This window comes from Melopsittacus undulatus, chromosome 6, assembly GCF_012275295.1.
Source record: "Melopsittacus undulatus isolate bMelUnd1 chromosome 6, bMelUnd1.mat.Z, whole genome shotgun sequence".
Taxonomy (NCBI): Eukaryota; Metazoa; Chordata; class Aves; order Psittaciformes; family Psittaculidae; genus Melopsittacus; species Melopsittacus undulatus.
Window position 1 is genome coordinate 1,899,337 of NC_047532.1, and position 27,874 is coordinate 1,927,210.

The window sequence follows — 27,874 nt, forward strand, 5'->3', positions numbered from 1 at the left end:
ATGATCCGCGGTGTCTGGATGTACCCCCGCGGGGGCGCCGCCGGAGGGGCGGTGTGCTGCGCCCCGCGCCGCAGCGACAAGCCGGTGGCCGACCCCGAGCGGGCGCAGAAATGGCGCCTGTCGCTGGCCTCGCTGCTCTTCTTCACCGTGCTCCTCTCCGACCATCTGTGGCTCTGCGCCGGGGCCAAGCTCCGCGCCCGGGAGCGGAGCGGCGCCGGGAGGCCGAGGAGCCGCGGGCCGCGGGCCCTGCTGGCGGCCGAGCCGGCGGGCGGCAGCTGCGAGGCCCTGCTCGGGAACCTCAGCCGGGCCCCCGGGCCCTGCCCCGCCGCCCGCGGCGACCTGGACTCGGCCTGCGCCCGGCTGCACGCCCTGCAGCGGCCGCGGGGCAACCCGGCCGGAGCGCCCCTCCGCTCGCCCCCCGCCGCCGCCCCTTACTTTGCCTCTCCCTCCTCCAAGAGGACCTTCCTGCAGGCTTACTTTAGGAACTTCAACCTCTCCTTTTGTGATACTTACACGATCTGGGACCTGCTGCGGGAGATGGCCGGTCCGGACGGCCTGGACTGCAGCGTGGACAACCTGATGGTGGACTTGGTGGTGGCGGCGGCCGGGGCGCTGGGTGGCGAGGCCTGTAGCAGCTGCGTCCAGGCGTACCAGCGGCTGGACCAACACGCTCAGGAAAAATACGAGGAGTTCGACCTCTTGCTGGAGAAGTACTTGCAATCGGAAGAGTACTCGGTCAGATCCTGCCTGACGGACTGCAAGGTAGGATGGGGCATCGCAGGCTCCCCCCATGCTGTGCTGACCGGTGGGCAGCATGCTGTCCTGTAGTCACACTGAGCCCCAGGGGTTCTGGCTGCAGAGGGATGCTGCAGCCCTCCTGCCCACATGCCTGATGGAGCCATGCTTCCACCTGCACACAGGCTGAAGGTCTCCCTGTGCCCTGCAAGGCACAGCTTGGCAGTGCTGGTGGGATGGGGCCAGAGCCCTCAGGGCAGCCAGGATGGGGTGATGGGAGAAAATGGGCAGAGCAGGACTTGGTCTGGGTGTTCATGCACTCATCCCTTCACATCCATCCACATACAGGCAGGCTCCCAACACCAGCCTCACCTGCACCCCTTTATGTGTACAGACACACACTCGTGCACACACAGGCCAAGCTAGGGCAGCTTTGGGGCCCCTCATCACTGCCTCTGGCCTGCTGCTGCAGAGGGGTGCTGTAGAAGGTTGCTGCAAAAGGACTGGGGCAGCCCTGGGCTCTGCGAGTGACAAGCAGTGACCTGAGATGAACCAAGGTGCCAGAGCCCCTTCCCTGAATCCAGCAGCTGTGTTCCAGCCCTTCCACCAGTTTTCCCAAGGAGGTGGGCCAGGGGTGCTGGATAGGAGTCCACTCCTTGGCATTCCCATAGTGTCAGACTGTCCCCGGTTCCAGGGCACTGTCCATGGTCCGAAAGTGAATGGGTTGCTTCCCCCAGCATCAGTCGTGTGGAGCCTGAGCACAGTGCTGTCTCCTCTCCAGAATGAGAGCTATGATTGCATCTGGAGTGCCCAGTGTGTGGTTCTGTGGGTGCTCTCCAGCTTTCTCATGAGTCCCAACACTCCCACAGCCTTCACCTGCTTGGAGCTGCCTGCCTCCCCCATGTGTGCTCCCTCTGGACATCACCTCTGGGAAGCATCATGGTCTTGATACTTAAACCTGTCTCAGAGCTGTGTCTTGGACAGAGCCAGAGGGATGGTGGCAGAGCTTCTGTCCTGGTGACAGGATGGTGTTAGACCGCTGCACTTCTGGGGGTGGGACACTTGGAGCTGTGACAGGCAGCACAGGCAGCTCTTGGCCTGGGGCTCATCCCCTGGGAAAGTGTGGGAGCAGCACTGGGGCACAGCACCGGAGACACCAAGGTGGTGTCTTTGCCAAGGGCACAACGGTGAGATCCTAGGTGCCGTTCTTGGGCCCATGTTTCTGCATCACTTTTGTAAGGAGCTGGTTTTGGAAAGGAGCTAGTGCTGGTATTCTGGGCCTGTGCCAGGCCAGGTAATTACAATCTGCTTGCCCATGTTCCCCCTGTGGTTTCAAAGGTACATAGTATTCAGTCTGCACTGAGTGGTTTGGTCCTGCTGCTCTGCTTCCATAGTGGAGGAAGGGACTCAGCACTGCCCACCATTGTGCTGCTCCCACTCCTGAGGATCCAGCAGAAGCAGGATCTTCCGGTGCCTTGTCCAATAGAGCCTACAAGCACCCTCACTTAAGGCTTAGCATCCATCTCTGCTCAGTCTGACTTGCTTGTACCTGCTGGTATAGGGACCTGGAGAGAGAGCAGACATAAGAAAACAATCATTACCTTTGGGTCTTGGACAAGGAGGTGTTCCCATGGACTCTAAAGCATCTAGTAACAGAGCTGTGCTTAGATGAGTTGTCATTAAGTGTCCCTAGTCTTAACATCCTTTATGAGGAAGCAGGAAACAAGCTTAGAAGGTGCAGAGCTGAAGGTAAGCAGCAGCAGGACGTGTCCCTCCTAACTTGCTGTGTGTCACGTTGACAGTTGCATCTTTCTAGCATCTGTGAGCACCAGCTTTGTGATTTCACAGGAGGCGTTTGGGAAGCAACAGGAGGGCATGAGCAGCTGGGCCAACCTGTATGCACTTGCAAGGAGATTTCCAGTATGGTTGCCTGAGTTGGCATGCACCAACCCAGGCCCTCGCACCTCGTTTCAGTCTCTCGTGAAAATCAGGCCACTTATTTAAGGTGCTTCAATACGTATTTAGGTGCCTTACTTTAGCCTTTTCCAGTTGCGAGCCTCAGCCTTGCCATCTCGGTGGCTGTTCTCCATTTGTGAAATGAGGGTAATGCCAAACTGATCTGGCATTGTGGTGGCGAGGGAGTTTTGGCCTGATTCTGTGTCTTCAGCAGGGACTGCAGCTGCTCACTGCATTGGAACAAAAAGGCTGGCGGGATTTTTAAAGCTGTCTGAATTTGTAATTCCTATCCAGATGCTGAATATTATCTGCTTGTAATTAACAGCAGAGAGCCACTGCTCGATGGTAACAACCCATGAGAGCAAATGACAGCAAAATAGGAGAGGAGTGGAGGAAAACATAATGGACAGCTCAGCCAACGTGAGAGGCTGCTGCACAATCCTTGCAGCGGGAGACTGGCTTTAGAGAGCCCTGTACGTAGACTTAAGTAAGATTTCTGGGGCTGAGGGATTCTGTGGGGTTGGGGGCTGTGGATGCAGGGCTCCTGCACCCTATGGCCGTGCATGGGGATTTGTGCTGCCTCACATTCAAAAAATTCCTATTCCATAGCTGGAAAATTGAAGGTGGGGAAACAAGGCAGCTCCAGCTCACCTGCATGCAGCCTTCCCTCTGCAGAGCCACAGATCCCCCCATCATTCTGTCCCCAAGGAGCAGCACAGCTCAGTAAACAGCACACACGGAGCTCCTTGGCAGCCAAGTCGCCCCAGAGGTTTTGGCTCTTTATTGCATCTGCTTTAAAACAACAACAGCCCCACTGGAGCAGCCAGTTCCTTATGGCAGAGGCTTTGGCCCCGAGTTAAAACCTTGGCAATGGCTGAGCAGTGCGGGTTGCTTTCAGGAGACACATGAGTCCCGTCCTTCCCTGTTAATAAATCATCATGAGGGCAGCCCCTGACTTTGGGGCGCTGTGCTCAAGCAGGGGAAAGGCAGATGCTGCCAGGGGGAAGCAGTATCCTGCATATCCAAACCCTGGGTCTGTGCATGGAGCTTGGGTGAACGCTCAGGGAAAGCTGGGCTCAAATCTCCCTGGGAGCTGCGGAAAATGCCATGAAATGGTGGGGTCTCTGTGTAATTCAGCTGCTCAGATTACTCATTGCTGTAATACTCTCCCAGGCCTTCTTATTTTCTGCTTGGAACTAATTCCCAGGCAGATCCCACCTCCTGCATACGTTGTTGTTATTCCCATGAAGTACTGTCAGCTTCCAAATCACACTCTGAAAATGTTTTACTTACTACTCCTACAACTAACACCAAAAATCCCAATGGCTGAGAGTGACATGTGAAAAAGATGGGGTTTGGGTTTATTGTCTGCATTTCATGTGTGTGTGGGTTCATGAAGGTTGGCACTTGTGGTCATTGCGTTCCCCAGCACCATGCGAACAGGGGAAGGAGAGGAAATAGTGGGTCCCTAAAGTCCATCCATCCAATATGTGTCACCTCTTGCAGTGAATACCTGTGTGCCAGCTGCTGGGGACGTGGTGCTAGTTAGCAGTGATGTGCATGAAAGAGGTGGAAAACATTGGTGGTTTTTTACCTTTGAGGGAAAAGTCATTAAATTGAGTCAGGAGCAGCTGCCTGACACCTCCATCTCCCCTCTTCCTGCATGCCTTGTACCCTTACACTGCAAGACACGGTGAACTTTGTGCACTGAACAGTTGTGGTGACATGTGGCAGCATCATTCAAAAGGGCTGGAGGAAGTCACAGCCCTGGGATGTGGATATTGCAGCTGAATGCCCATTGGGAAATGCAGGGGAGGGCAGCTCCTGCAGAATGCAGGCTTTGCAGGACTTAGTGCAGGAAGAAAACCCCATCCTGCCAAGGTGTTGCCCTGCAGAATGCTTGCAGCACGTTTGTACCTTTGTTCCATGTTTCTGAACAGGCAAAAGCAGAGTTGCTCCAGCTCAGCCACTGCCAGATGAGAGGTTTGCTTCTATAAAGGCAGAGCACTGTGTGCTGCCTCCATCACCAACAGCTGCTATGGAGAACGGTCCTAAAAGTGCACGCTCCCACTGGTACGAGGGCAAATCAAGATCTATGGGACAAAGCCTGCTGAATTAAGGACTCATTAAGCTGCAAGAAACAAAGCTGTGCAGGGAGAAGGACTGACAGCCAGGAGCTGCAGGGCCAGGGCTGGTTACAGAGCACTGGTGGAAAGGCAAGGCTGGATAGGACCTGTAGCATCTCAAATTATATTAGATTACCAGGGTTTCTCTGCAGTGGCTGTTGAGTCCTGCTGTGACCCTGGCCAGATCTGTTTCTGCACCTCTGGTTTCCATGTTACCCATCGGAGAGCCTGTCTGAGAGCACCTGGTAGGGCAGGATTTCACTCCTGATGCTTTCACAATGTGCTGGTGCTTCCCCACTGTGGGTGTGCAGGCTATGCATGAGAGATGGAGGACGGTTCCGGCTGTGAGGTGCTGCAGCATCACACTTAGCACAGCCCATACTGAGCGGCTGGGCAGCAAATCTGTAGCGCCAGGTTCAACACCCTCCAGGGGTCCTGTTTTCTTGCTCTTGTTTACCCAGAAATGGCATCAGTGATCAGCATCTCTGCTGAGCATCCCTCCATGTGGAGCATCTTCTGGATAGAAGCTTTGGGAGGGCCATGTCTTGGGAACATCCCAGTGCCAGGGATGCCACTTGAGGCAACCAAAGTAGTGTTTTACCTTCACAAATGCAGCTTGAGTTGAGTTTGTGTGGGCTGGATTTATCCAAAGTGCTACTCAACATGGTGCATGGAGTCCTGCAGGCAGAAGGCAGGTTCCTCGAGACCCACAGCAGAAGTGGCTTCACCAAGGAATGTGGGGTTACATTGGTATCAGCGAACCTGCTGGTGAGTGACTGCAAAGCTGCACCCCAGGTCTGGTCCCCTCTTACAGCACTAATGGGCTTGTGGGTGATGCACCAGGAGCAGCAGCACCCAAGAGGGGAGAGGCTGCTCCCAAGCACGCAGGCAGCTTTGGTGTGTGCACATGGAGCTTCTGTATGGAACAAGCCTGGCTGGTGAGGTGGAGCTTTACTGGCATTTCATGAGATTCAAGTTCCAGAGTAGGTTCAGCACGTCATTTAGCAAGACCATATGTATGGGCTTAAGCACACAGCTCCACATTACACACCAATGCCATGTAAGCAAAGGTAATGTGATTACATTGTGGAAGGAATTTGAATGAAAGGAGTATGTTGGGTTAGGTGTGCAGTTACTGTGGCCACAGCCTCTGGCATGGCCGAATTCCTTGTGCCTTGTGTTGAGTGCCTCCCAAATGCTTGGAAACAGAGATCAAAGATTGAAAAACAGAGGAATCAAAAACTGAACTGATGAAAGGAGTTTGCTCTGTAATAAAGGAAGTGTCAAGGTATCAGAAGGGCTCCTGCGGTGGCTGGGATGTATGGGAGTGCTGTGAGCCAGGAGGGAAGTGAGATGCTGAGCTGGTGCTTGGACAGGCCTGAGCTTTTCTTGGTGTTGAGACATCTCACGATGCTGAGGGGAGCACAGTGCTGGCAGCTGGACCCACATGGTTACTGTGGGGTGAAGTGGCCAGGGATGGGGGCAGCAGCCTTGGAGTGCTTTCCCTCAGCACTTGGGCTGTTGGGTGGTGGTGTGAATGGCAGGTGATTTTGGTGGTGGTTGGGTGCCTGCTTTGGGCTGGCTTGTTGTCTGTTAGTCCTTGCCTGTTAATGTCTGTTGGTAGTGCTTAAGGGGTAAAAGCAGAAGTTTATGAAGGCAGCAAGTCTCTGTGCAGCAACAGGCAGGTTGGCAAATGGTGCAGGGAAGTGTGAGGGAGGGCGAGAGATCTTTCTCCATCAAACTGTCACCAAGTAGCTACAAGTGACGCAGGTGCTAGTGCCTGTTCCTGCACCGTGTGCTCAGGCTGTGCCTGCTGGTGCTGGGGGCAGGAGCCCAGTTCCTCTTCATGTGTGCACGGGGGCTCCATGGCAGGATAGAACCAGCTCCTCAGAGAAGCAGGCTGTGCTTCAGTGGAGAGGCACAGTGTGATGCTTCACTAACCATACCTTTGGGAAAGCATCTGGGGTGCCATGGTTCTCTTGGGCTCAGGCAGCCTCTGGGAGTCAGTGAGCTCAGAAGCGTGTTGGCAAAATGTGTGACCAGATAAAATGGGATAACCTCCTCGGTCCCCCCTTTGCTGTACACATCCATTGTCACAGGCTCCCATACTGGGGAGCAGTTGCAATGCTGCTGTTAGTAGCGACAAAGGGATTTGCAAGTGTCACACTGACTGCCAGCTCTGCAAGCACCCTTGTGCTGCCGGAGGAGAGGCAGCAGCACCCTCCCCATAGCCAGGGGCCAAGAGGGGGAAGAGGATGCACACTGGTGTCTGCTTGATCCCAGGCTATCGCTGGACCTGCTCATGCAAAGGGCTTATTGTGGTCCCTATCCTGGAACTGACATCTTTTGCAACAGGAAAGGAGCCGTTTGTGGACATCAGGGGATCATACACAGCCTGGCCTCCCACTGTGGCAGAGATCCTGGGCACCACCACAGGGCCCAGCACCCGGATGCCTCAATGACCACACACAGCAGCCCCAGCCCCTTCTGCATATCCTTAAGCTATGCCACAGCCCCAGGCCTGGCCCCACAGATGCCCCACGGGGCTTTTCCTCTGCTACCTGCCTCCAGAGCTGCCTAGCAGGGTTGGAGCAGGAGCATAGGATACACCTGGCTGCCAGGGGCTATTCCCGCTGTCACCGGGATGCCATTAGCATGCAACTCATGCCTAGCTCCACACAGAGGAAGCTCATCTCTGCTGTCGTTTGAAGGGCAATGACTCAGGGACAGCAAATCTGTGAATGAGACACAGAAGCTGCTTGGGTGAGAAGTAGCCATCTGTCTACGCTGCTCCCATGGGCAGAGCAGGCACCTGCCTGGGGAGGCTCAACCAGCCCAGCCTCAGTCCTCATCCCTGCTTGGCTTTTGCTCCCCAGGGCCTCTCTCCCAGCCATGTTCTTGAGGTGTCTGAGGGAGGAGTGGTGCTGGGTACAAACAGACAGTGTGGGCACCCCCAAACTCTGCTGATGTGTTAGAAAAGGCAGTGTAAAACGGCATCACCAACAAGTTTTTGGCTGCCTGTGTGAGCATCCTGGTGCTCCTGGTCCTGGCCGGAGAAGGAAACACTGCGAGCCATGCTTATGTCCCCAGGAATAAAAGATACAAGTACTTGGCACCTTGGCTGACATCTTATCTCTGTGTGACAGCTTCTGCAGCACTTCTGATGGATGGAGGTTGTATGAGGGCAAAGTGAGTGAGGCAGTGAGGGGAGCTGCAGAGGGGGTGCTCCAGCTGGCACCCGTGGCCGGGATGGGGCCTGGTGAAGACCTATGTTTCCCTGGAACAGGGAGCTTTGTGCATCTTGTGCCTGCAGGCATCATGCTACACCAGTCCCTACACCCTCCACAGCTTGTTGTTCTGCAAGGAGAGGTGACAAACAGGTTTTCTTGCAAGTTCTTGCCATACGCTGTTTGGGAAGAGCTGGTGCAGCTGATCAGTGTAGGGGAGCAAGAGCTGTATTTGTGTGTTTTAACATAAGAGTGCAGAGTTCAACCCCTTCCAGGCCTGGGTCTCCCCCTGACCTGCTTCTAGTCTTCAGTGGCATCTCCATGGAGCTGGATGGTGGAGAGTAAGAATGATGCCATAACCAAGAGAAAAGCTGTAAAGAGGATTTAAGTCCTCGTGCTTGAGGATACAAAGCAACCACAGGCATCCTGAGACTCGATGGGAGCTTTGCTCTGCATGGTTTATTCTTCACAGGAAGGTCTCCGGCACCATCTCCAAACCCCCTGGGTTTGGTGGCTGCTGGGGGCAGGCCCAGGTTTCCCTGTGGGGAATCCTTTCTTATTCCCTGAACCCTTCTGGCCTCACTCATGGGGACCTCCACATGGTTTCCTGGAATCCCATTCTATAGCAGGGAAGCATCTTGAGCTACAGTCTTCCCATGGGATGCTTCAGTTTCCAAGAACTGGCATTTGCAGAAAGCAGAAAAACCCCTTCAGCCAGAACATTCCCAGGCAGCCACACTACCAGTGAGTGCTTCAGACCTGCCTCTGCAAACCAGGATGGGAAATACTCATGGAGGTAGGGAGAAGTCCTCACCCACACACCTCAGGTGCTTGTGATGATCATTTCATGAGCAGCAGTTGTTTTCTCCCCCTCTCCTGCCTGTTGAGCTGTTGCTAACAGCTCTGCAGCCCTTAGCATGGGGAGAAGGGATATGTGAGTGTGCAGATATTGGAACTCTCCAACAGTGTGTTTGAGATGCTCCTGCTTCCACCTTCATCCCAAAGGTTTCTGATGTGTTTGGGCACACCTGCTCCTCCTGGTCCCGCTCAGGCTGCTTGGTGGGAGCAAGCACAGGTAGGTGACAGAGGTGTTGCTGGGCTGGAGAAGCACTGGGTGTTTTGCTGTCTGCTGAGTGCTCTCAGGATGGTTTTGCTCCTGCTGCGGCCCCAGGTCCTTATTTGATTGCTGGGGTTCTTCAGGGCATGGCTGTGAGCAGAAGCACCACCTGTAGAAATGCTCTTTGTTGTCTGTGTTTGGCAAAGTTCTGTAACCTTCCCAGTGCATCCCTCATCCACCAGCCCAGCCCCACTTCCCATGGGACTGGTGGGCACTGGAAGTCTGTGTCCAGGGAGGGCATTTGCCCGTTGAAGGGGGATGCTTGTGCAGGCAAGACACATGCAGCACCAAAGTCCTGTGATTTTTGCTGCCTGCTGTTCAGTTTCTAAGTGAGTGTGGTTTGCATCCCTACACTTGTAAGTTGTTTGGATCTTTTTAATGGCCCCAGTAACTCTGCAGGCTGCAGAGCTTCCTTGCCCTGTGCTTTAAGCACATAAAGCAAACCTGCTGGCTGTCATGCCTTGGGTTGGAAGCACTTTGAGCGTTGCAGTCCATTGACTGGGCATGAGGCAGATATGTGAGTGAAAATGAAGGCACTTGATTCAGTGGTGTTGATGAACCTTGCCTGGTATGTGTGCAGCATGGCTGGCGGAGCAGTGCCCAAGGAAGTTTATGCAAGAGCAGCTTTTATTTGCTATGATGTATGACTTGTTTGCCATCGTTCATTGCTCTCCTGTAACAATGAGGTTGTCGGGGAGCAGCAGTAGCTGCTGGGACAGAGGGGCTGGCTTGGAGCATGGTCCTGGGGCAGCAATGAGCCCAGGGCATGGGCAGCTCCCATGGAAATGCAGGGGAAGCACTTCCACTCTGCAGGGATAATTTATCTTCATGCCAGGCTTTGAAATTCAAGTCCCTGGGTTCCAGTGTTACCAAAGATGCTGACCCCTTTACTCACCCTCTGGTCTTGCACACCCTGCCTGCAGCTCACTGCCTTCCCTCCTGCACCCATGTGCTCTATGGATGCTGGGCATGCAGCCCGGAGGCTCTGTGTGTGCTGTGTTCCATAAGCCTGGCAGCAGCACCCGGGGAGCCCCAGGGCTTGCCTGGATCCTGGATCCTGGCCTGGGAGGAGGAGGCAGCCTGCGGGCAGAGCTGGCAGGGGATGGAGCCGTGTGGCTGTGTTTCTGTGTGGCAGCTTTACGGAGCCCCAGCCTCCCCTGGGCTTGCTCCAGGGACAGTGGGACAGGGCTTCCCTTGAGGCTCACTGCTTGAGGAGTGATGCTGGCTGGGAGCATCTGCCTGCTGCTCGCCATGGAGACTGGGAGTTATCCTGGGTTTTTCCACACCTCCTGGGTGCATTAAGGCTCCACCTGGAAGAGAGAGGGAGATTTCTGCCGGTGCTGTTCATCAGGAGATAAGAGGTTCCAGCTCTCAGGTCTGACATGAACCATGTTCAGTCGCCTTGTATCCATCAGAAGTGGTGATAAGCATCTAGGAGATCATCTTTTGCTGCATTTAAGAGACCTCTGTGAACAAGTGCAGCAGGCTTTGCAGCTGTCTGAACTCCAGCACTGGCCTGGGAGACTGCTTCTCCTGACCATGAAAGGTGCATGGGAGCTGGACTGTCTCCCCCTGTTTGCTGCATGAGGGAGCTGGGCCAGATCCTGCTGCTCACCCCATTCTGTGAGGCGTGCAAGGCAGAGACTTACTCCTGCTGTGGGGTGTCCCTTAGACCTCATACCCCATTGTGTTCCTGTTCACACAAAATAAGACCTTGTGGGATGCTGCGCACCACTCAGGCACTTTGTGAGAACAAAGGGCTTCTGGCAAGGTGCAGGATCGGGCCCTTCCATGTGTATAGGTTGCAAGGGCAGTGCTGTCATGATGCCCTAGTGTAGCTCTTGCTGGGCTGGGCACTCAAACCCTCCTGAAAATGATGCTCCAGCCCAACTGCTTCCTTCGAAGGTAGATGTATTTGCTCTGCAGGGAAACTTCTTCCTCATCCCCATCAGCTGGTGGGTAATATATGGCTCGTGGCACTGAAGTGTCTAGCCTTTATTTTTTTATATCTTACCTAATGTAACAGGATGTTCCCATTATCTGAATAAATGTTTAATCTACTTCTGTATCCTGCTCCCAGCTGCAGCAGTATGTAATGGGAGTGAATTCCTCAAGCGATGCTAATAGACTGCAGGGACCTGACTTTCCCTCTGTCCCGACTTGGTCATGTTCATCTTCAGCTTTATAGTGGTCTTTAATTAGTTTCTAAGTAATTGGGTTGATAGCAGAATAGGCTGCTAACTAACCAACTGGTTACCTGCAGCCTCACCAGGGGCTAGCTGGTGAGTGATGGTCATGCACCGTTCCAGAGCTATGCTGGCTAGTGCAGCTACTGCAGAGACATCACTGTGTTGTGAGCATCCCTCCCACCTTCTGAGGTGCTCTGAACCCCCCTCCTAGGGTTCTTTTTAGGAAGCTGGTTAATGTTCCTCTAGATTCCCTATTCCTGCGGCTGGGAAGATACATCTTGGCTGCACAGTAACTGGAGTGGTTTTGGGAGGAAGGTCTTGGCACAACCCCAGCAAGCAGTGGCTGGGTGACCAAGCTGTCCCCTCTTCCTTCTGTGTCCCACCTGCAGAGCTGGGACAGGCTGGATGCTCCCATGCTGGGGTGTCTGGGGAGGGTCCTGTCTGGTTTGGTGTATCTGGGCCAGGTAATGCTGGTCTGTTCTTGGTGTGCCAGAGCCCTCACAAGACAGAGGGTCAGGGCTCCAGGGAGGGTGCTTAGTGCCTGCATGGCCTCGCCTCCCCACAGCCCTGGACACCTTCCCCTTTGGGTCCCGGCCACATGGGAGACGGAGGAGGGCAAACTCCTCCAGATGCTGAGAAGCTGCTCACCCCCTGGCCACCTGGTTGGTTGTCCCAGTCTCCTGGCTAGCTCTCCTGGTGACCATTCCCTTCCCATGCATACCTTCATGTTCCCATCCCGACCTCGCCTTCCCAAAGAGCTGGTCTTCTCCTCTCTAAACCCCAGGCAAACCCCTTCTTGAAAGGAGAGCATAAAACAGCAGTCTGGATTTACTGTTGCTCAGCATGGGAGCACTGGTCCTTTCTGCCTTCGCTGTGCTGTCGGGCTTGTGTGCATCAGACGTTTCTCAGGACAGAGACTGTCTACTGCTGGTGTTTTACAGCAGCGCCTGCAGGCAGCCCACCAAGACTGGGGCCGCATTGTACTAGACACTGTCCAAGCATGGGTAGTCACTGTCAGAAGGAATCACAGGGAAAATAGAGGGGACAGACCCAGGGGGGACTGAACACGCTGCTGACATTGCACTGGAGCGAGAGCTGGGGGTCTGTGGGCAGCAGGGAACAGAGTGCTTCTACCCCATCATCATCCTCCCTTAGAGGAAGGATGCGTGTCCCATGGTGCAATTATAATTACACAAAAACCCTATTTCATGGGAATTGTAATGGTTTGAGCAGAGCATCAAAAGCCTATTGCAGCAGGCTGGGGTTGCAGGGGTGGTTGTGCAGGACTGGGTGGCTGCAAGGTGGGCAGCTGGACCATGGAGTAAACCCCATCTGGCACCCAGTTGGTCAGTGCAGGTTTGCCACACTGTGGTCAAGTGGGAGATGTGGTGGGACAGAAGGGGCTTCAAGGAGCAGACTGAATGTCTGCCCTGTGGTCCGGGGTCCAGCACATCTGCCCCTGCACCCTGCATCGCTGTGAGTGCAGCATAAGCCCATGCACCAGGTACTGTGTGCACCACAGTGAGAATCAGTGCAGTGTGTTTGCTGCAGGGTGCATGGAGGTGCAGGGAAATGGGGGGACCCATGGTAGGCAGGCACATGGTACTGGCTGTGGAAGAAGGGGTCTTGGCAGTGGTCACTGCCTTTCCATTAGTCCAGCTGCTATGTTAATTGGTGTGATTATGGGGTTTGTTGCTTGCTGTGTAATAGATAGATGCAGTCACGCAGCCATGCTGGGATGCCAAGTGCCATGTCCAGTGTCTGAAGCGAGGCCGTCAGCCCTGCTATTCCAGGAGATGCTTCCCATTTCACTACAAACTGCAATTCTGGGCTATTCCTCCTGGATTTGTTCCAAGCTGAGAGTTGCATCTGCTGGGATGAGACCAGGCTCTTCCCTGGCCTCTGTGCGCTGCAGCCCTTGGTTGCAGTGAGCTGATAAGCAAAGAAATGAGCCTGTGAATGTGGTGACAACATCTGTGGGTTGGGACCTGGCACTGCTAACAGCTCCTGCCCTGGCCCAGCATGTCCATGGGTGTTGAAGGTGTGCATGTGCTTGCAGAGGCAGGTTGAGATGCTTGTTCTCCTGTCCTTTGCCTGCTCGATGTGTTCCCGAGGTGTGTGTTGAGCTATCAGATATCATAAGCTTTAGTGCTATAGGGTTGCTGCCTGGGCTTTGAGTGTCAGAGTTGCTTGGTGGTCATGCTTTAAATCTATTCTCATTTTGATAGATGAGTGCTTAGGGAATTGTGTGTCTTAGACTTGTTTAGAGTAGCTCAGGGGGGTTTATTTGGGAGGCCTTCACCCCCTGCAGAAGAAGGGGCATTCAGATAGGCTGTAATCCAAGAACTGGGAATTTAAATGAGAATGTAAAATTGGGGAACTGCTTCATGAAGTTGCTAAGGTATTGTGAGGAGGTTGCTCTTACTTACATTGCTTCTGGATAATTTGGGAGCAACTCCATCAATGAGGTCAAGGTTATAATGGTTATAATGGGAAATAAGCCCTAGAGAGGGAGTGCAGAGTGATGGGGAGCCCTGGTCCAGCAGCACTGTGTGGTGTTCCAAGTGGTGTTTGGGGAACAAGCAGCTGAGGGTTGCACCGGTGCCATTCCCAGCACCCTGCCTGTGGCCGGCTCCATTCCCACTGAGCACCTGTCCTCATCTCACACCATTCCTGCTGGCAGCCTCCATCATGATTCCTGGAGCCGCAGATGCTGACTCTTCTCCATGCCCTATGGTGCTGGGGTACGATGGGCAGAGGCACCCCAGCTCTTGTCTCCCCTGACAGAGGATGTGCGGCTCCAGCACTGTCATCACCAGCAAAATCAAGTTTAGAGTGAAAAAAGAGTAAAAACAATACAAAAAAGATAAAATCGTGCACAATTGTTGGGTTTTGGGGATCTGTTGGTTTCCATCCCTCCCTCTTCCCAAACCAGAGCATGTGAATGTGGTAAGGCAGGGAGAACGCAGCTCTGGAAATATCAAAGTAGTGACCCAAACCCCAGCTGTTACAGATGTGATGTTAGAACAGCCTATAACAAAGCTCATTTAAAAGGGGGAAAAAATAAAAGCTGTTTTAAAAGCTTGACATTTTTAATGTCAGAATTGCAGGCGGCAGTAATTGAATACAGTGGTAATTGGACATTGCAGCTTGTGTTTGTGGCTCCTCCTGGCTGGCCGTGGACATTAGCATTCCCTTAATCCTCTGCCATCCGAGGGGGCTCTTCTCTCCTGCCCTGTGTGTCCTGCTTCCCACGCTGCATCCTGATGTGCCAGAGCTTGGAGAGATGCCCAAGCGGCTCATTAGCAGTACTCATTTCCCTGTGTCCAAGATTAATGAGGCGCAGCCACTCCAGATGCTCATCTCAGGCCATGATGGAAATGTGAGTCCCAGGAACTGCTCAGGGAGGGGAGGAAGGGACCAGTTCTCAGCCAGAGAGGGGGTCTGGCAGGGGGAAGCAGGTATTTCTCCTGCCAGTACACCTGGAAACTGGTATCCGGGTGCATGTGGTATCCCAGTGAGCAAAGCATGAGCTAGCTGGTGGTGTTGGGTGGAAGGCTTCAGGCAGGTTCCCTGACACGGATGGGGTCTGGTCCAAGGGAGCAGTGAGTCCAGTGGGGCTGTTTATGCACCACCCCAGCCCTGTGCAGCTGCGACCACGTCAAGCACTCAGCAGCAAGGAGGAGGAGGGTTGTGACAGCAGAGCCCTGCAGCTCCCAGCACAAACCACCAGCCCGAGCACGCTCCGGGGTCTGCTTCCAGAGCTGACCCCAGCGCTTCCTCACATTAGTCAGCAGAGCCCAGTATTACTGCAATTAAATACAGCCCTGGGCAGCTCTGCACAGCCATAAACCCATGCTTGCTTCCTCAAAGCATCCAATTTTGCCTGCACCTGGTGTAACTGCTTATTACTGCTGGGCAGCAGCTCTGCTCTCCTCATGCAGTGTGGATGCTAGCCCTGGGCATGCAAGTGGGTGAGCTCCCCACCTTGACCAGGCGTGAGGTTCGTGGAGGGTGAGCACCAGGTCCTGCCTTTCCTGTGTGGAACAGGGTTATTTTGTAGGGGAGGGCTTCCTGCTTCCCCCTCTGCCTTCATTATCCCTCTCCACTCTGCAAATCCCCCTCTGGAGCAGCAGGTGTTGCTGGCTCTAATTAAGGAGCAGGATTTGTTCCAGCTGGTCCACCACACCCCTGCTATTAGTGGGATTTTCCTGGAGGAAACTTCCCAAGTGTTGATTCCTGCTGGAATGGGAAAGCAGCAGCTCATTGGCTTAGTTACAGCTGGTGGTCCTGGTGGGCATCCTCTGCAGAGGTGTTGCATCCCAAGGATGCTGCTTTATTCCTGCTGCATCCCTTGGTGCTCCTCACATTTATTTGGGGTGGTTCAACAGGCAGTGCCAGTGCTTACAAAATGCTACCAGCAAGTAGGTCAGCACTGAAATGGCCAAATTACTTTAAAAATGAGTACAGTATTTTGTGCAGAAAAACTCTGGATTTGATGAGGGATGTTATACTGGTACTGACAGGAGGCAGTGGGAGAAGGGCAGGCAGCGAAGAACTCAATTTGGCACAGAAGTGCCTGTGAAAAGGCTGTCTCTGTGACTGCTGCTTTCAGATATCACTGGGAGTGTGAGCAGGCAGGTAGCTTAATTAGCTAGCTGGTGGGAATCCAGTTCATTCTGTTTCTTTTTAATGCCTTTTATGATGGGGTGTTTGGGCACACCTGCAAAATTCAGATGCAGATAAGTAGCCTGTCCTCCTCCTCCTCGCATATAAATTGGGTGTCTGAAGTTGGCCCCTTTCCTAGTTGTGCTTTCTTGGAATCATCTAGCCAGTCCTCTGAGCTAAAAATGCAGGAAGAGGGCACCAAAATAGAGCTATTTGGAGTTGAGGTCACTTCTATTTACTTGGCCAGGCTGGAGATCAGCCAAAAGCAAAAACAGAAGGGAAGAAACGCTGATTGCAACCAAACTGGCTTCCTGAGAAAGCTTCCCCTGTTGATCTAAACAGAACAAATTTCTTCCTGTCCCACATTCTTGCACGTCCTTACTAGCAGCAGAAGAAGGCAGGTTGCATAGGGTGAGCTCAGAGACATTGAAAGCTGTTGAAAAGCCAAAGCCATGAGGCTGGAGCATCCCACGGAGTTTGCTTCTTTCCTGCAACGCTGATCTTTGCAGATATGCAATGTGAGTGGATGCTGGTGTCTCTTAGAGAGCTGCCTGCATCCCAGTGGAGTGGGGCAGCTGCCAGCCCCACTGCTCCAGCAAGTCTTTGCTGTATTTTGGGGGCAGTTTTGTGGTGCACAGCTGTGGGAATGCCCGGATGTGGGAATGCAACACCCGGAGGACCCACAGCCTGGTGAGGTGAGAGCCAGCTGAGAGCTGGGCAGCTGAATGGCTCCAGTACTTCCCTCTGAGCAGGAGGGTATCCTGGAGAGGAAAGGGGAAGGCATAAGGGAAATCCTGGTGCCTGGGTGCAGATTCTGGGGGGGAGCACCTCCTTTGCCCTCTCTGGCTTTCACTCAGTGAAATCTATTGAATTAATTGAATGTCCTTGTCTGAGCCTCCAACCCTCTACCAGCCTTCCCTGATAAGAGTCAATAGAAGCATTTTAGGGGGAAACATGCAGATGCACACCAAGTCTGCTTGTGCAAGCTGTGGTTAATCAGGAGAGCTGGATGAGCCCAAGCTCCTTTCTATCAAGCTCTCAAGAGTCTCCTGTGCTCCTTCCATCTATGGGGCCAAACAGCAGGTTGCTGCAGCCCAGAGCTGGAGCTGGGACAGTGCAGGTGATGCCACGGCTGTAGCATCCCTCAGCAGCAGGCTGTTCATGGCCCCAGGTGAGAGCTGTGAATGTGAGCAGGTCTAGGAAGCAGTGTGGGGGAGAGACAGGGATGATTGAAGGGCTGGGAGGGAAACTGGTAGGAAATGACAGAGTAAATCAGTCGAGCTTGCCTATGTTATGACTAAATGGGGAGCGTGATACATCTGCAAATATTAGTAATGTGTAAACAGAGAGGAGGGAGAGTGATGGTTTATGGAATGATTGAAAGGAATGAACTTTTGGATGGGAAAATGTAGGTCAAGTATGAAGGAAAACTTGTGGGAAGCAAGATAAGTGGTTTCAGCAGTAAAACAACCTCCTTGGGAAACGCGAGGAAGTCCCATTGATGGAGATGTTCAACGCAAAGCCAGATGAGGGCCTGGAGAATGGGCTGAGTTAGAGGGAGGCACTCAGTGTGTCCTGTGTGGTGCTTCCACCCGCAACCTCTCCAGATTCCTTGTAAGGCCCCCTTTAGGTATCGAAAAGCTTTAGGTATTGGGTCCTTCTGTTTCCTCCTCACTGCCCCACTCTCCCCTTGCTCCTGACGCTGTCCCTGAGGAAGCTGGTGGCAAGGACATGCATTGTGGTGGCATCTCTGGGACACAGGCTGTGTTTGTCCTTCCTGTTTCCCCATCTCCCCTCTTCCTTGGTCCTGGGGCACTCATTCTGGGCAGATGCAGAACTTGAAGCTCCCCTTTCCACTTGTATCCTGACTCTCCTATTGCCGAGTCGGTCCCTTTGAAGGTGTTCCAGTTAGTCTAAGTAATTAACATCCATTGGACCATAGAGTAAAAACAGGAGCGCAGCTGAATTTCCCACATCCCAGCTGAAAGCCCTGACCACAGGGCTATTGACTGCTCTGAAGCACTTGCTCCATATATTGTGTCCTGGTCCCAGTTAAACTTCTGGTGATGGAAGTTTCACCAAAACTAACATGTTTCCATGAAAATTCTGCTTTTCATTATTTGGCTTTTTCCAAGGATTAAAAAGAAAGGAAATAAAATAACTTGCCAGGAATTTCCCAACCAGCTTTAGTCCTGAGGCACTACCATGGTCCAAACAAATGGTGATAAGGATCTATGGAAAACATGGAGAAACAAAGAAGCAATGTTTTTAAGGCCTCCAGAAAATAAAACTGCAGCTGGAAGGAGAAGGATGGAGTTTTCTCCAAGCACGTTGGGGAGGATAATTCATTCCCTTTGAATCACAGGGAGTTCTTTCTAGTTGGTTTCAAAGGAAGTTGTATGTGGTCATTAGCATGGCCTTGACTCTGTCACTAGTGCCTAGATACATTCATAGATGAGCTGGAAGTGCCACAGAGGGTGCTGCTCTTCCCAGAGTGTCATGAGTTTCTTGCAGCCCGAGGAATGACAGCTCACCAGGAGCAATGGGAGATCTCCCTCCCCATTAAAGCAAGCGAAGACAAACAATTTCCACCCGTGCCTGATGCTCAGGAGATAAGGGGGGATGCGGGAGATACAGCCTTAACCAAAGCCATGTGGGCTGTGCCCTGCTGGTTGCAATGGGCACAAACACAAGGAGGGTGGAAGGGAAGAGCTGGTTGGTGTATCTTGGTCAGCTACAGGTGGAAACCACTTTCTCTGCCCTGCTCATGAGTGACTGTGGTGGTGGACCTGACAGCCTGAGAGGCAGGGGTTGTGGCACAGCCTTGCAGCTGCAGGTGAACCCCTGGGTTGGTTTTGCTTCTGGAAATGTTGCTCAGCACAGCTCCAAACAATGGAAAGGCAACTGGAGCACACACAGGCATCTGAACCACTGTTTGCTCCATGTGAGTGTTAAAATACACCTGTAAAATGAAGAGTTCCCCCCAGGGTCTGCCCATTTGAGTCAAAAGAAATAGCACAGAGAAAACTTCCAGACTTCCCTGAATTGGGACTCTACCCCAGAACCAGGTAGATAGGTGGGGAATGTGGGGAAGATGTTATTTGGTGGCAAACAGTGATGAAGCTGAGGCTGCAGCAGTTGTGTATGCTGTATCCCAGCGGTGCCCACCTGCTTCTGGCCTGCAGCTTTTCCAGGAGGCAGAGACCTTTGGGAATTCCCAGTGAAGATCAGCTCATTGTCTTGCTGTTCCATGTCCCTTGTTCAGAGCTGATGGGGGCAAAAGTGCTTTAGAGGAGGCATAAATGGTCCCTACACTGAGGGACTGGTGGGATGTCTTGTGAAGGAGGACGATGGTCTGGGATGGGCAATAAGCAGTGCTTGAGTTTTCCCATGTGATAGACCAAGCTGCTTGTCCATCAGCCGTGGCACAGTCACTGTGGTGTGTTGCAGTGCCTGTCTGTAGAGGACATCTACAAAAGCTTTACTTTTGTGGTGAATTTAGTTTGTTAGATGGGTGCCATGCTCCCAGCACTTCAGTGGTTTATTTTGCTTGCTTGGTGAGTACAGTCAGCAGCCCTGATGTACTGACACACATTTAACCCCTTGTCTCTGCAATGCTTTGGCTACTCAGCTGTCCAGGGAGGTAACACATCCCTCTTGCTGACTTCCCCTAGGCTGTCTACAAGGCCTGGTTGTGCTCCGAGTATTTCAACGTGACCCAACAACAGTGCCGACACCGGATCCCATGCAAGCAATACTGCCTGGAGGTGCAGACCAGGTGCCCGTTTGTGTTACCGGACAACGATGAACTGATCTATGGAGGTTTGCCTGGCTTCATCTGTACAGGTAAGGAGATCCGGGGAGTGGGGCTGGGCTCTTGCACATCCAAGGGGTCAGGGAGAGATGGGACAGGGCTAGGTGCTGACAAGTCCCATTATGCTTGCAAGCCATGCACCAGATTCTGAAGGCTTTTGGGGGCAGAGTGGGGGGAGATACAGTGTAGAGGCACATGAGTGGTGCCTGACTGCCAAAATGTGGCTGCCTGGGGCTGAGGTGTAAGTGGTTAATGGACACACAGCAGCTGCCCCACAGTTTAGTGTGGGAAATGAAAGCCCAAACTCTAATTGAAACCTAAAGCAAGCATGTCAGGGAATGAAGGTAGTGGGATTAAAGCAGGACTGGGACGTTTAACTGCTACAAGCAGCATCTGGGGTGAGCATGCCTCAGGGCTGTGGTCTCTGCTTGCCAGTTTATGCAGGCTCACAGCCTCATTGAGGGCCAGTCTCAGGAGTCCCTGGGTGTCCAAGTTGTCAGGTTCTGCTTGTCCCTTAGTGCATGGCTGGCAGGAACTGGTTCTGGCTCCATCCACAGCCCCATCCAGAGTCTCCCACTGACCATTTTTCTCTTCCTCTGCTTCCTTCCCCCAGGGCTGCTGGAGAACCAGCTGCCTGAAGAGGAGGCCAAGTGCTGCGAGGTGCAATGGGACTCCTGCGACCACCCGCCAGACAGCAACGATAACACATCCCCCAAATCCACAGCATCAGAGTCACTCCATTTCCACCGCCACGACCCCCACCTCCATCACCAGCGGCAGAACCACTACCACCTCTACCACCACCACCACCACCAGTACCACCAGCCCCACTCCCCATCCTTGCTGCCGGTCTCCGCAGGGTCTCGCTTCAGCAGCAGCAGGATCAGACTGTGCGTGCTGGTCCTGATGCTTCTCCACACCATGGTGTCCTTCTCAAGCGTGCACATTGACGGCGGGGCAGCCGGCGGAGGGCTCAGCCTGGAGGCCCTGCCTGCCCTGGAGGAGAGCGTGGCGCGGGACGAGTGACACGGAGGGCAAAGCCGACCTCTAAGAAGAACGCCAGATCTTTTTCCACGAAGGGGGGCACATGCTATTCCTCCAATGGGAGGCACGGGATTGGGGGTGACGCACACACACACACCCCTGCACATACCCCCAAGAGCTGCTCGCCGCGGGGCATCCCCGTGATGAAGAGTCTCTAATGCGCACAGGGCTGCGGGACTCGGCTTTGAGAAGGGTTCGGTCAGTAGCAGCCGGCGCAGGAAGGTATGGCACAGGGCTGGGGAGCGGAGGGGAAGGGCTCCCTTCGGATGAGGTGCCACGCATCTGCCAGCTGCCTGCCGCCAGTGCCTTGGGCACCGGCACCTTACCCGCCAGCGAGATGCCAAGGGTTCGACAGCTCAGCCCCTGTTTCTTTCCCTCTTGGTCTGTAAGTCCCCCCATAAGGGCCAGGCACGCAGGAGGCAGCACCTCTTGGCACAGCCTTGGCCCCCACTCCTGTCCCAGGGAAAAGCACCCAAAAAAGGTGTAAAACATCTTTGTGAGGTGCAGTGTCCTCAGCATGGGGTTCCCCTTGCTGCTGGGGTCTGGGGGACAGGAGTGGGATGAGATTACATTACACTGTGGTACTACTCGGGGGTTTGTCTCGTGTTCCCAACCTGCTCCTCCAGCCTTGCCTCTCCCACTCCTCTGTGCAAGGAGGTGGAGAGGCAGGGAGAAGGCACAGAGCAGGAGGGACATCCCCAGCGTCCCCACATCTCACTTTGCCAAGTGTCCTGATGATTTGGTTTAACCTTTTGATTTCTTTCCTGCCTGGAGTGGCTGGTCTCTGGGAGGAGTTAGGGAGATGTAACTGCAGCAGTGCACAGGCTAAGTGAGGGAATGGGGTGGTTACAGTTGGATGCAGGGCATTGGAACACATCCTTCCATGCTTCCCAGCCACACATCATCAACCGGATGGCAAAAGAGCTGGAGAAACTTGACGTGTAGGGAGTCTACCACACAAAGAAGAGAGGTTTTGTGAATACTGCCTATCCATGGATTCCCCCCCAGAACAGAAGGTTTCTAGGAGCTCAGCTGGGCAAGGTGATGGCTGGTGCAACCTCATTTTGCTTACTTGTCTTTTGTTTAACCTGAGCTCAGTGTATCCAGGGATTCAGCCCCAAACAGAAATCAGATCCTGCTTTCTTAGGAAGTTCCAAAGTTCTCCACTCACCCACCAGGAGCTGTTCCCAGCATGAATACTACAGAGTGGTTGCATGGGGAATGGTGCTGTGCCTCCAGGCCAGGCACCAGGGACAGAGTTCATTCTAGGGGTATGTAAGGAGAGAGAGGCAGGTGTGTTTTAGCATGAAATGTCCTGGTTGCAGTGTGGACGTGAACCTGCTCATTGCTTACAAAGGACATGTGATGGTCCCTCTGTTTTTAGGCTGCCTCTTGATGGGGAGCAGAGCTGCAGCCCTGCTGGGAGGCAGGGATGGAGCAGGAAGAATGTCCTGCTGCATCTCAGACTGATCCCAGATCCCTGCAAGGGTCCATGAAATCACAGAGTTGAGGGTTGTCTTGTGGTTCCTGGTCTGCTGAGGTGGAGCAAAACCAAGCAGAGCCCCATGAGCAAAGCTACTTCCTGCCTGGCTGGAAGAAGGAAGTACCAGGCATATCATGGGAAGGACAGGCTTCCTGATGTTTCCAGCCCATTTGCAGACCAAAGAGGCTCTGAGAAGCAGCTGAATGTTTGATTTCTGCTTTGACTTGTATCTCAGAGCTTTAGGGTGATGTTTACACATTATCAGTTGCCTGTTACCAAAGTCCCACAGATACAAAGCCCATGAACCCACTGTCCCTTGGTTATCAGGCTGGGAGAGGTGGTGTTCATGGGAGATGCAGTGTTTCCTGAGCTCCTTGCTGTTCCTGCCTGAAAGCGACAGGATGATTCCTCACAGCATCTATGTATTTTCAGTCTAGTTTACACCAATCTGAGAATGTGGACATGCAGCAGTTCAGCAAATAGGGATCTGACTCCTCCTTTTGCTCTGCTGCTAAGAAATGAGTTGTGTAGCTGCTTTGATGACTAGCAAAAGCATACAGCCAGACCAAGGGAGGGAGCACAGTCCTGTTCCTGCCTAGAGACAGCCGGATCCAGTTCGCTCTTAAGGAAATTAGATTTTTCATGTACTGCCAAGAGTTAAGCTAATTCCAGGCGCCTCTCTCGGAGATAGGCTGCATCCAATCTTGGAGCAACTCATCTAGAGAGAGAAGAATAGCCCAGTGTGGTGCGTCAGCAAATGGCCCTGAGTCACTGGCCCTATTCATTGTCTGCCGGTGTGACACTGAGCAGTGCCCAGCCTGCGTGCAGGCGGGCAGCCTGGTGTGCTGCGGGCTCGCTCTGCTGCTCTCTGTGTATGTGAGCCCAGGGCTAGGGCTGTTCTCAAGGGGTCTGTGCCCTCCTGCTTGCTCTGAGGCTGTTCTGCATGCTGGTGAGCAGAGCCACAGACCAGGGTGCTGGTGTCAGTCTGGGCTTGGGGGACTTCTGGTAGCACTGAGGGGTTGTGATGGGTGATGTCCAGAGAGTGGTGGGAGTGAGGTCAAATAGCCCAGGTTATCTCCAGGAACTAGGGTTGTGCTGGAATAAGCTGGGAGCTGTGATAATGATATGGAATCACAGAATTGGGTTGGAAGGGACCTTCAGAGCATCTTGTTTTAAGTCATGGACACATTCTGCTATGCCCATTAGGTAAATGTCTTCACCTTTCATAACTTCAGCTGGTGAGCTCCACCTCAGGAGGCAGGGAACCAGCACTACATCCCACTGAGTCTGAAAGCCAGAGGAGCTCCACACATTTCCCAAGCTGTGGCTTCCCTGGAGGTGTTCACATGAGGCCAGCATGCAGGGTCCATGGGCAAGGGGAGCACACAGGGTGCTGAGCTGCATTGGCAGGCGCAGGGCTGGGCTTTTACCTAGTGTGACTGGGAGGAAAGTGCTGAGTCTTCACAGACCGAGGCTGTTGGAAGGAGTTCTTTTATTTAGCGAGTCTGGGCTGCTGTCAATAAGTTCTGTGGTTTTGGGGCACCATATGCTGTATTCAACACTTTGCCAATCTCGTTAAATGAATCCAGACTCGGCTGTTCACAGAACAGGACAGAGCAGCTGGAAGCAGTGTATGTCGCAGTCCATCATTATAAGGCCGTCGGATAAAAATCCTCTCTTTGGTCTGACATTACAACCTTAATAATCCTCCATCCATATTAGCTTTCTCTTTGCTATACAAGGGAAAAATCCAGAAAGAACATGTTAACATTGTCTCAGTTAACACTGCTGACATTGGTTTTTGTATAACAAAGAGTGAATGTGCCTCTCATAAGGCAAGAGGGTTTCTCTGCCCATGTGTGTAGGTATGCTTCAACTTGAGCTCCCCCTGTGCCCAGGAGCCCTTTGCAGAGCCATGCTCCTGCAGCCACCTTGGAAAACACCAGGTCTAAATAGATTTATCCTACCAGGAATTTAAAACCAAGGTGCTTTCTCCTTTTCATTCAGTGATCTTATTTCTTCTCCCTAGGGAAGGCACTGTGCATTGGGATTAATGTGTAAAACTCAACCTTGCCTTCAGTGGATAGACTCTGCTTGGAGCCTATTGGAAAGCAGTGATTCCTCTCTGCCATCCTTGGCAAGAAGCTTTGTCTTCCCTGAGGGGTGATGCTACCCCAACAGGGTCTGGGTGCAGGGACAGTGCAGGCAGGGGTGCAGGAGGAAAAGTAGTTTGGTCCTGCCTGGCTGGAGCGTTAGTGCTGGGCTTTGCACTTTAATGTCACTGCCAGTTGTACAAATTAATTAAAAATAACTGAAGAAAAATGGCAAAGAAAGGGCCTGCTTCCTCTGGTGAAGATTAATCATTACTTGAGCCTTTTTCTTATGAAAATACAGATCCATGGTAGCCCCAGGCAAAAGATTCCCAGGGAGAGCCCTCACCATTCGTGCTCTGAGTTAGGGAAATCGCTTTGAAAGCATCTGACTACTAAAGCAGAACATGTTGAGTAACTTGGCAACACTCAGAAAACATCTTGAAATGGTTTTTGTTCAACACATTTTGCTTTGCTTCAATAGGAGATGTCAGGGCAGTTCATTCACTGCCACTCAGGACTGCAGGCGATGCTGGGAGACGCTTAAAAAAGCCAAAAGAAAATCCCTGATATCTGCTGCTTCAGGAACAGGATCCTCCTCAGTGGTACGATGGAGCTGCCCATGGCCGAGTGAGCTCTGTAAGTCCCATCCAGCTGGCGCAGCCTCCCTGTGCCGCATTCACAGGGAGGTAGGTGATACACAGTGCAGAGCAGGGCCTATTGAAGTCTCTGCCTGCAAAAAGTCATGCAGCAGCTTGTGGTGAATTATAATAGGATACCTCCCTGCCACCCCAGAAAGGAATGCCTATAGAAATGGGTAGAGACAAAATCAGGACAGAAACGTGCTCGGCTTCTGTGAAAATCCCTGTTAAAATCTATGCAATGTGGCAGACAATTTTGCTCATAGGCTTTCCAAGCTGCCCTATGGCTTCCCATCCACAGGGCAATAAATCTCTTAAATTGCACTTGAAAGGTTAGGAAGGGCAGTGTCTAATGTTTAGGCAGAACGTTAGTAACTGTTTGATCTTCCCCATCAAACAAAGCCAGCTCTTGAGCATCCTGGTGGGGTGACAGTGGTACCTGCATTAGAAACCCTGCAATCATCCCTTCTGCGCCCAAAGAAGCCTGTTCACAGCTCCTGGATCACAGCAGCTCAGGCTGAGGGTACACGTGTCCAGGCATCATTTAGTTTTATTTCAGGAGTGGAGGTTTTCAGCAGCTAATTTTGGGTGTTCTTGGTCCATATGGCTCTATGGGTGACTGCTCCCCATCCTGTGCCTTGCTGCATGGAGAGGGATAGGGAGAGCCTGCTCTGCTTGTCCTGAGTGCCAGACCCTGACTCCTTTACACCACTCCTGCAGCTCCAGGCTCCGTCTCATACAACAAAGCCAGCCCAGACCATGCTCCCCATGGCTGAGTGGAGAAGAGCATCCTCCCAAAAACAAGTTTTCCAAGACCAGGACTTCCTGCATGTGGCAGAGGCCACAGGAGTCAGCTCCACCAGAGCAGGTTCCAAAGGGACCTTCAGTTCTACCCAAATAGGATGAAGGGAGCAAAGTAGATGCTGTGGCCATATGCGAAGAATAAATCATTTCCAAATCAGGATCATAGAAAAGAAACTCATAAATAATTCCCTTTAAAAGTTATTGGGGTTTTATCAAAGCTCTCGGCCTCTGCTCACAGGATGGGGTGTTCATGGGCAGGAGATGGGCTGCACCCATGAACACCATTCCCCCAGCTTCCTTTCTTACACTGCAGATCTAGTACTTCTGTTGGACACAAGGTCAGGCATGGTTTCCATGCTTGTTAGTGTTTTATGATGCTCCATTTTCAGCCCAGAAAGTCAACAGCTTCGCTTGTTGTAAACTGAAACTCAAAAGCAGGAAAGATTAGGTTTGGCTTATGAAATTTGGGGTTGGTTTTACCATTTTTAAATGTATTTGGGAGCTGTGAGCGCTTGAGTTGCAAAACAAAAAGATACTTCAAGCCAGACAGTTGTTGGTTTGGTTGGGTTTTTTCATTCTGAAACTTGTCAAAACAAGCTATATTGATAATTATGACCTTTTTTTATTCCAATTGAGAAATGCATCAAGAGCAGCCCTTTCCCACGAAACCTTTCATTTTCAGAACATCAGTCACACTTTTTCTGCTCACACAGCTGGAACTGGTGGCACTGGATTCAGAGAGAATAGCAATTTGTAAAGAATTCCAACCAGTTTGACTTAAAATAGCATCCAGCCCATTTCTTGGAGGCAGTAGGCTGAGTGGTTCCATGCAAAGAGCAGGCTGGAGAACTGCTGTTCTTACCAGGATGGTTTCAGAGCAGGATTACACACCTTGGGAGCTGCATGGGCACATTCCTCCCAGGGAGCTATTGCTGAGATGCTGGTACCCAGGAGGAAGCATCCTCTCTCCTCTAGGAGCTCAGCCGGTGGTAGGAGCCCCAGCCATCCCTCTAACCAACCTCTGTTTTCTCTCCCCAACCCAAACGAACGCAGAGTGAATCTTCTAGCCCCCAATACGTTCGGACACCACAGTTCCAGGATGCCTTCAAACCTGGCGATGCTCCCGTGTGCTCACGGGAGCTTCCATTTGGAAGCAACTCAATGGGGCCGGAATGGCACAAAGCAGGAAAAGCTGTGGTTCACCAGGACCCGGTGTGAGGGAGAGTTCTGAAGAGCCCCCAGACAAAGTGTCCTTGCCCTCTTGCCCTTCTCTGAGCATGGGAGATGCTGCTGCTGGCAGCTATGGTGAGCTCCCTCTGCCCCTCTGCCACAGGGGGGGACCTCAGCGGGGACCAGAGCCCCCCCCGCTGGGGCAGCTTTGCCTGTAGGGGACCAGGCTGCTGGTGACCGAACCCTTCTCAAGTGCTTGTGACATGTGGGTGGTTACAGAGCTCAGACCTACAACACAACAAAGGTCCTTTTACCGAGCGTGGTGGCGAGGTGAAAACAAAACCAGAAACAAACCATACTGCTGAAGTCAAATGTTCTTTCTAATCCCCCTGCCCGGTTTCTCTTTCTTTCCAGCTTTCTTCCTCTGCCTCCCGGACCCTCCCTCTCTGTTCCCACCCCCCTTCTGTTTCTCTTTCTCCCCTCTGTCATAAGAAAGTGACTGTGTCCTCGAGGGGACAGTTTTCTTATGCCATTTTATACACTGTGCTTCATGTTTAGAACTTTTTTGCACTAGTTCCTATTACATTTCTTTTCCAAAATGGTTTGACAAAAAACAACAAAAAAAACCCAAACAAAAACACAAAAACCATGCTATAATTCAGTTGTATTAAAAATATTATCCTACTACTCTCTGTGTTCAATAGTCTCTGTACCTGTAATGCTTTCAGTTCTGTTGTATTTTGGGGCAGAGGTTTTCTCCGCTCCTTGTTTAACCCAGTAAAGAAATAAAATGTTAAGAATTGATGATAA

General features: G+C 52.5%; 1 protein-coding gene across 2 annotated transcripts; it reads left to right on the forward strand.

Moving 5' to 3' along the window:
* NALF2 (NALCN channel auxiliary factor 2) lies at positions 1 to 27,874 on the forward strand. Of its 2 annotated transcripts, XM_034064216.1 has the most exons (5): positions 1 to 762; positions 19,693 to 19,864; positions 20,446 to 21,098; positions 24,934 to 25,088; positions 26,948 to 27,874. In XM_034064216.1, exons 1-3 carry the CDS (start codon positions 1 to 3, stop codon positions 20,856 to 20,858), a joined length of 1,347 nt encoding a protein of 448 aa, XP_033920107.1. In that variant the 3' UTR covers positions 20,859 to 21,098; positions 24,934 to 25,088; positions 26,948 to 27,874. The 2 variants fall into 2 exon arrangements, with proteins under 2 accessions (XP_033920107.1, XP_033920106.1); XM_034064215.1 differs by having other exon boundaries at positions 24,934 to 27,874.

Bases quoted from the DNA above. Each gene is read 5' to 3' on its own strand.
- NALF2 (XM_034064215.1), top strand. From the start codon at position 1: ATGATCCGCGGTGTCTGGATGTACCCCCGCGGGGGCGCCGCCGGAGGG. The intron at 763-19,692 runs GTAGGATGGGGC...GACTTCCCCTAG, and splicing joins CCTGCCTGACGGACTGCAAG to GCTGTCTACAAGGCCTGGTT. The intron at 19,865-20,445 runs GTAAGGAGATCC...TCCTTCCCCCAG, and splicing joins GCCTGGCTTCATCTGTACAG to GGCTGCTGGAGAACCAGCTG.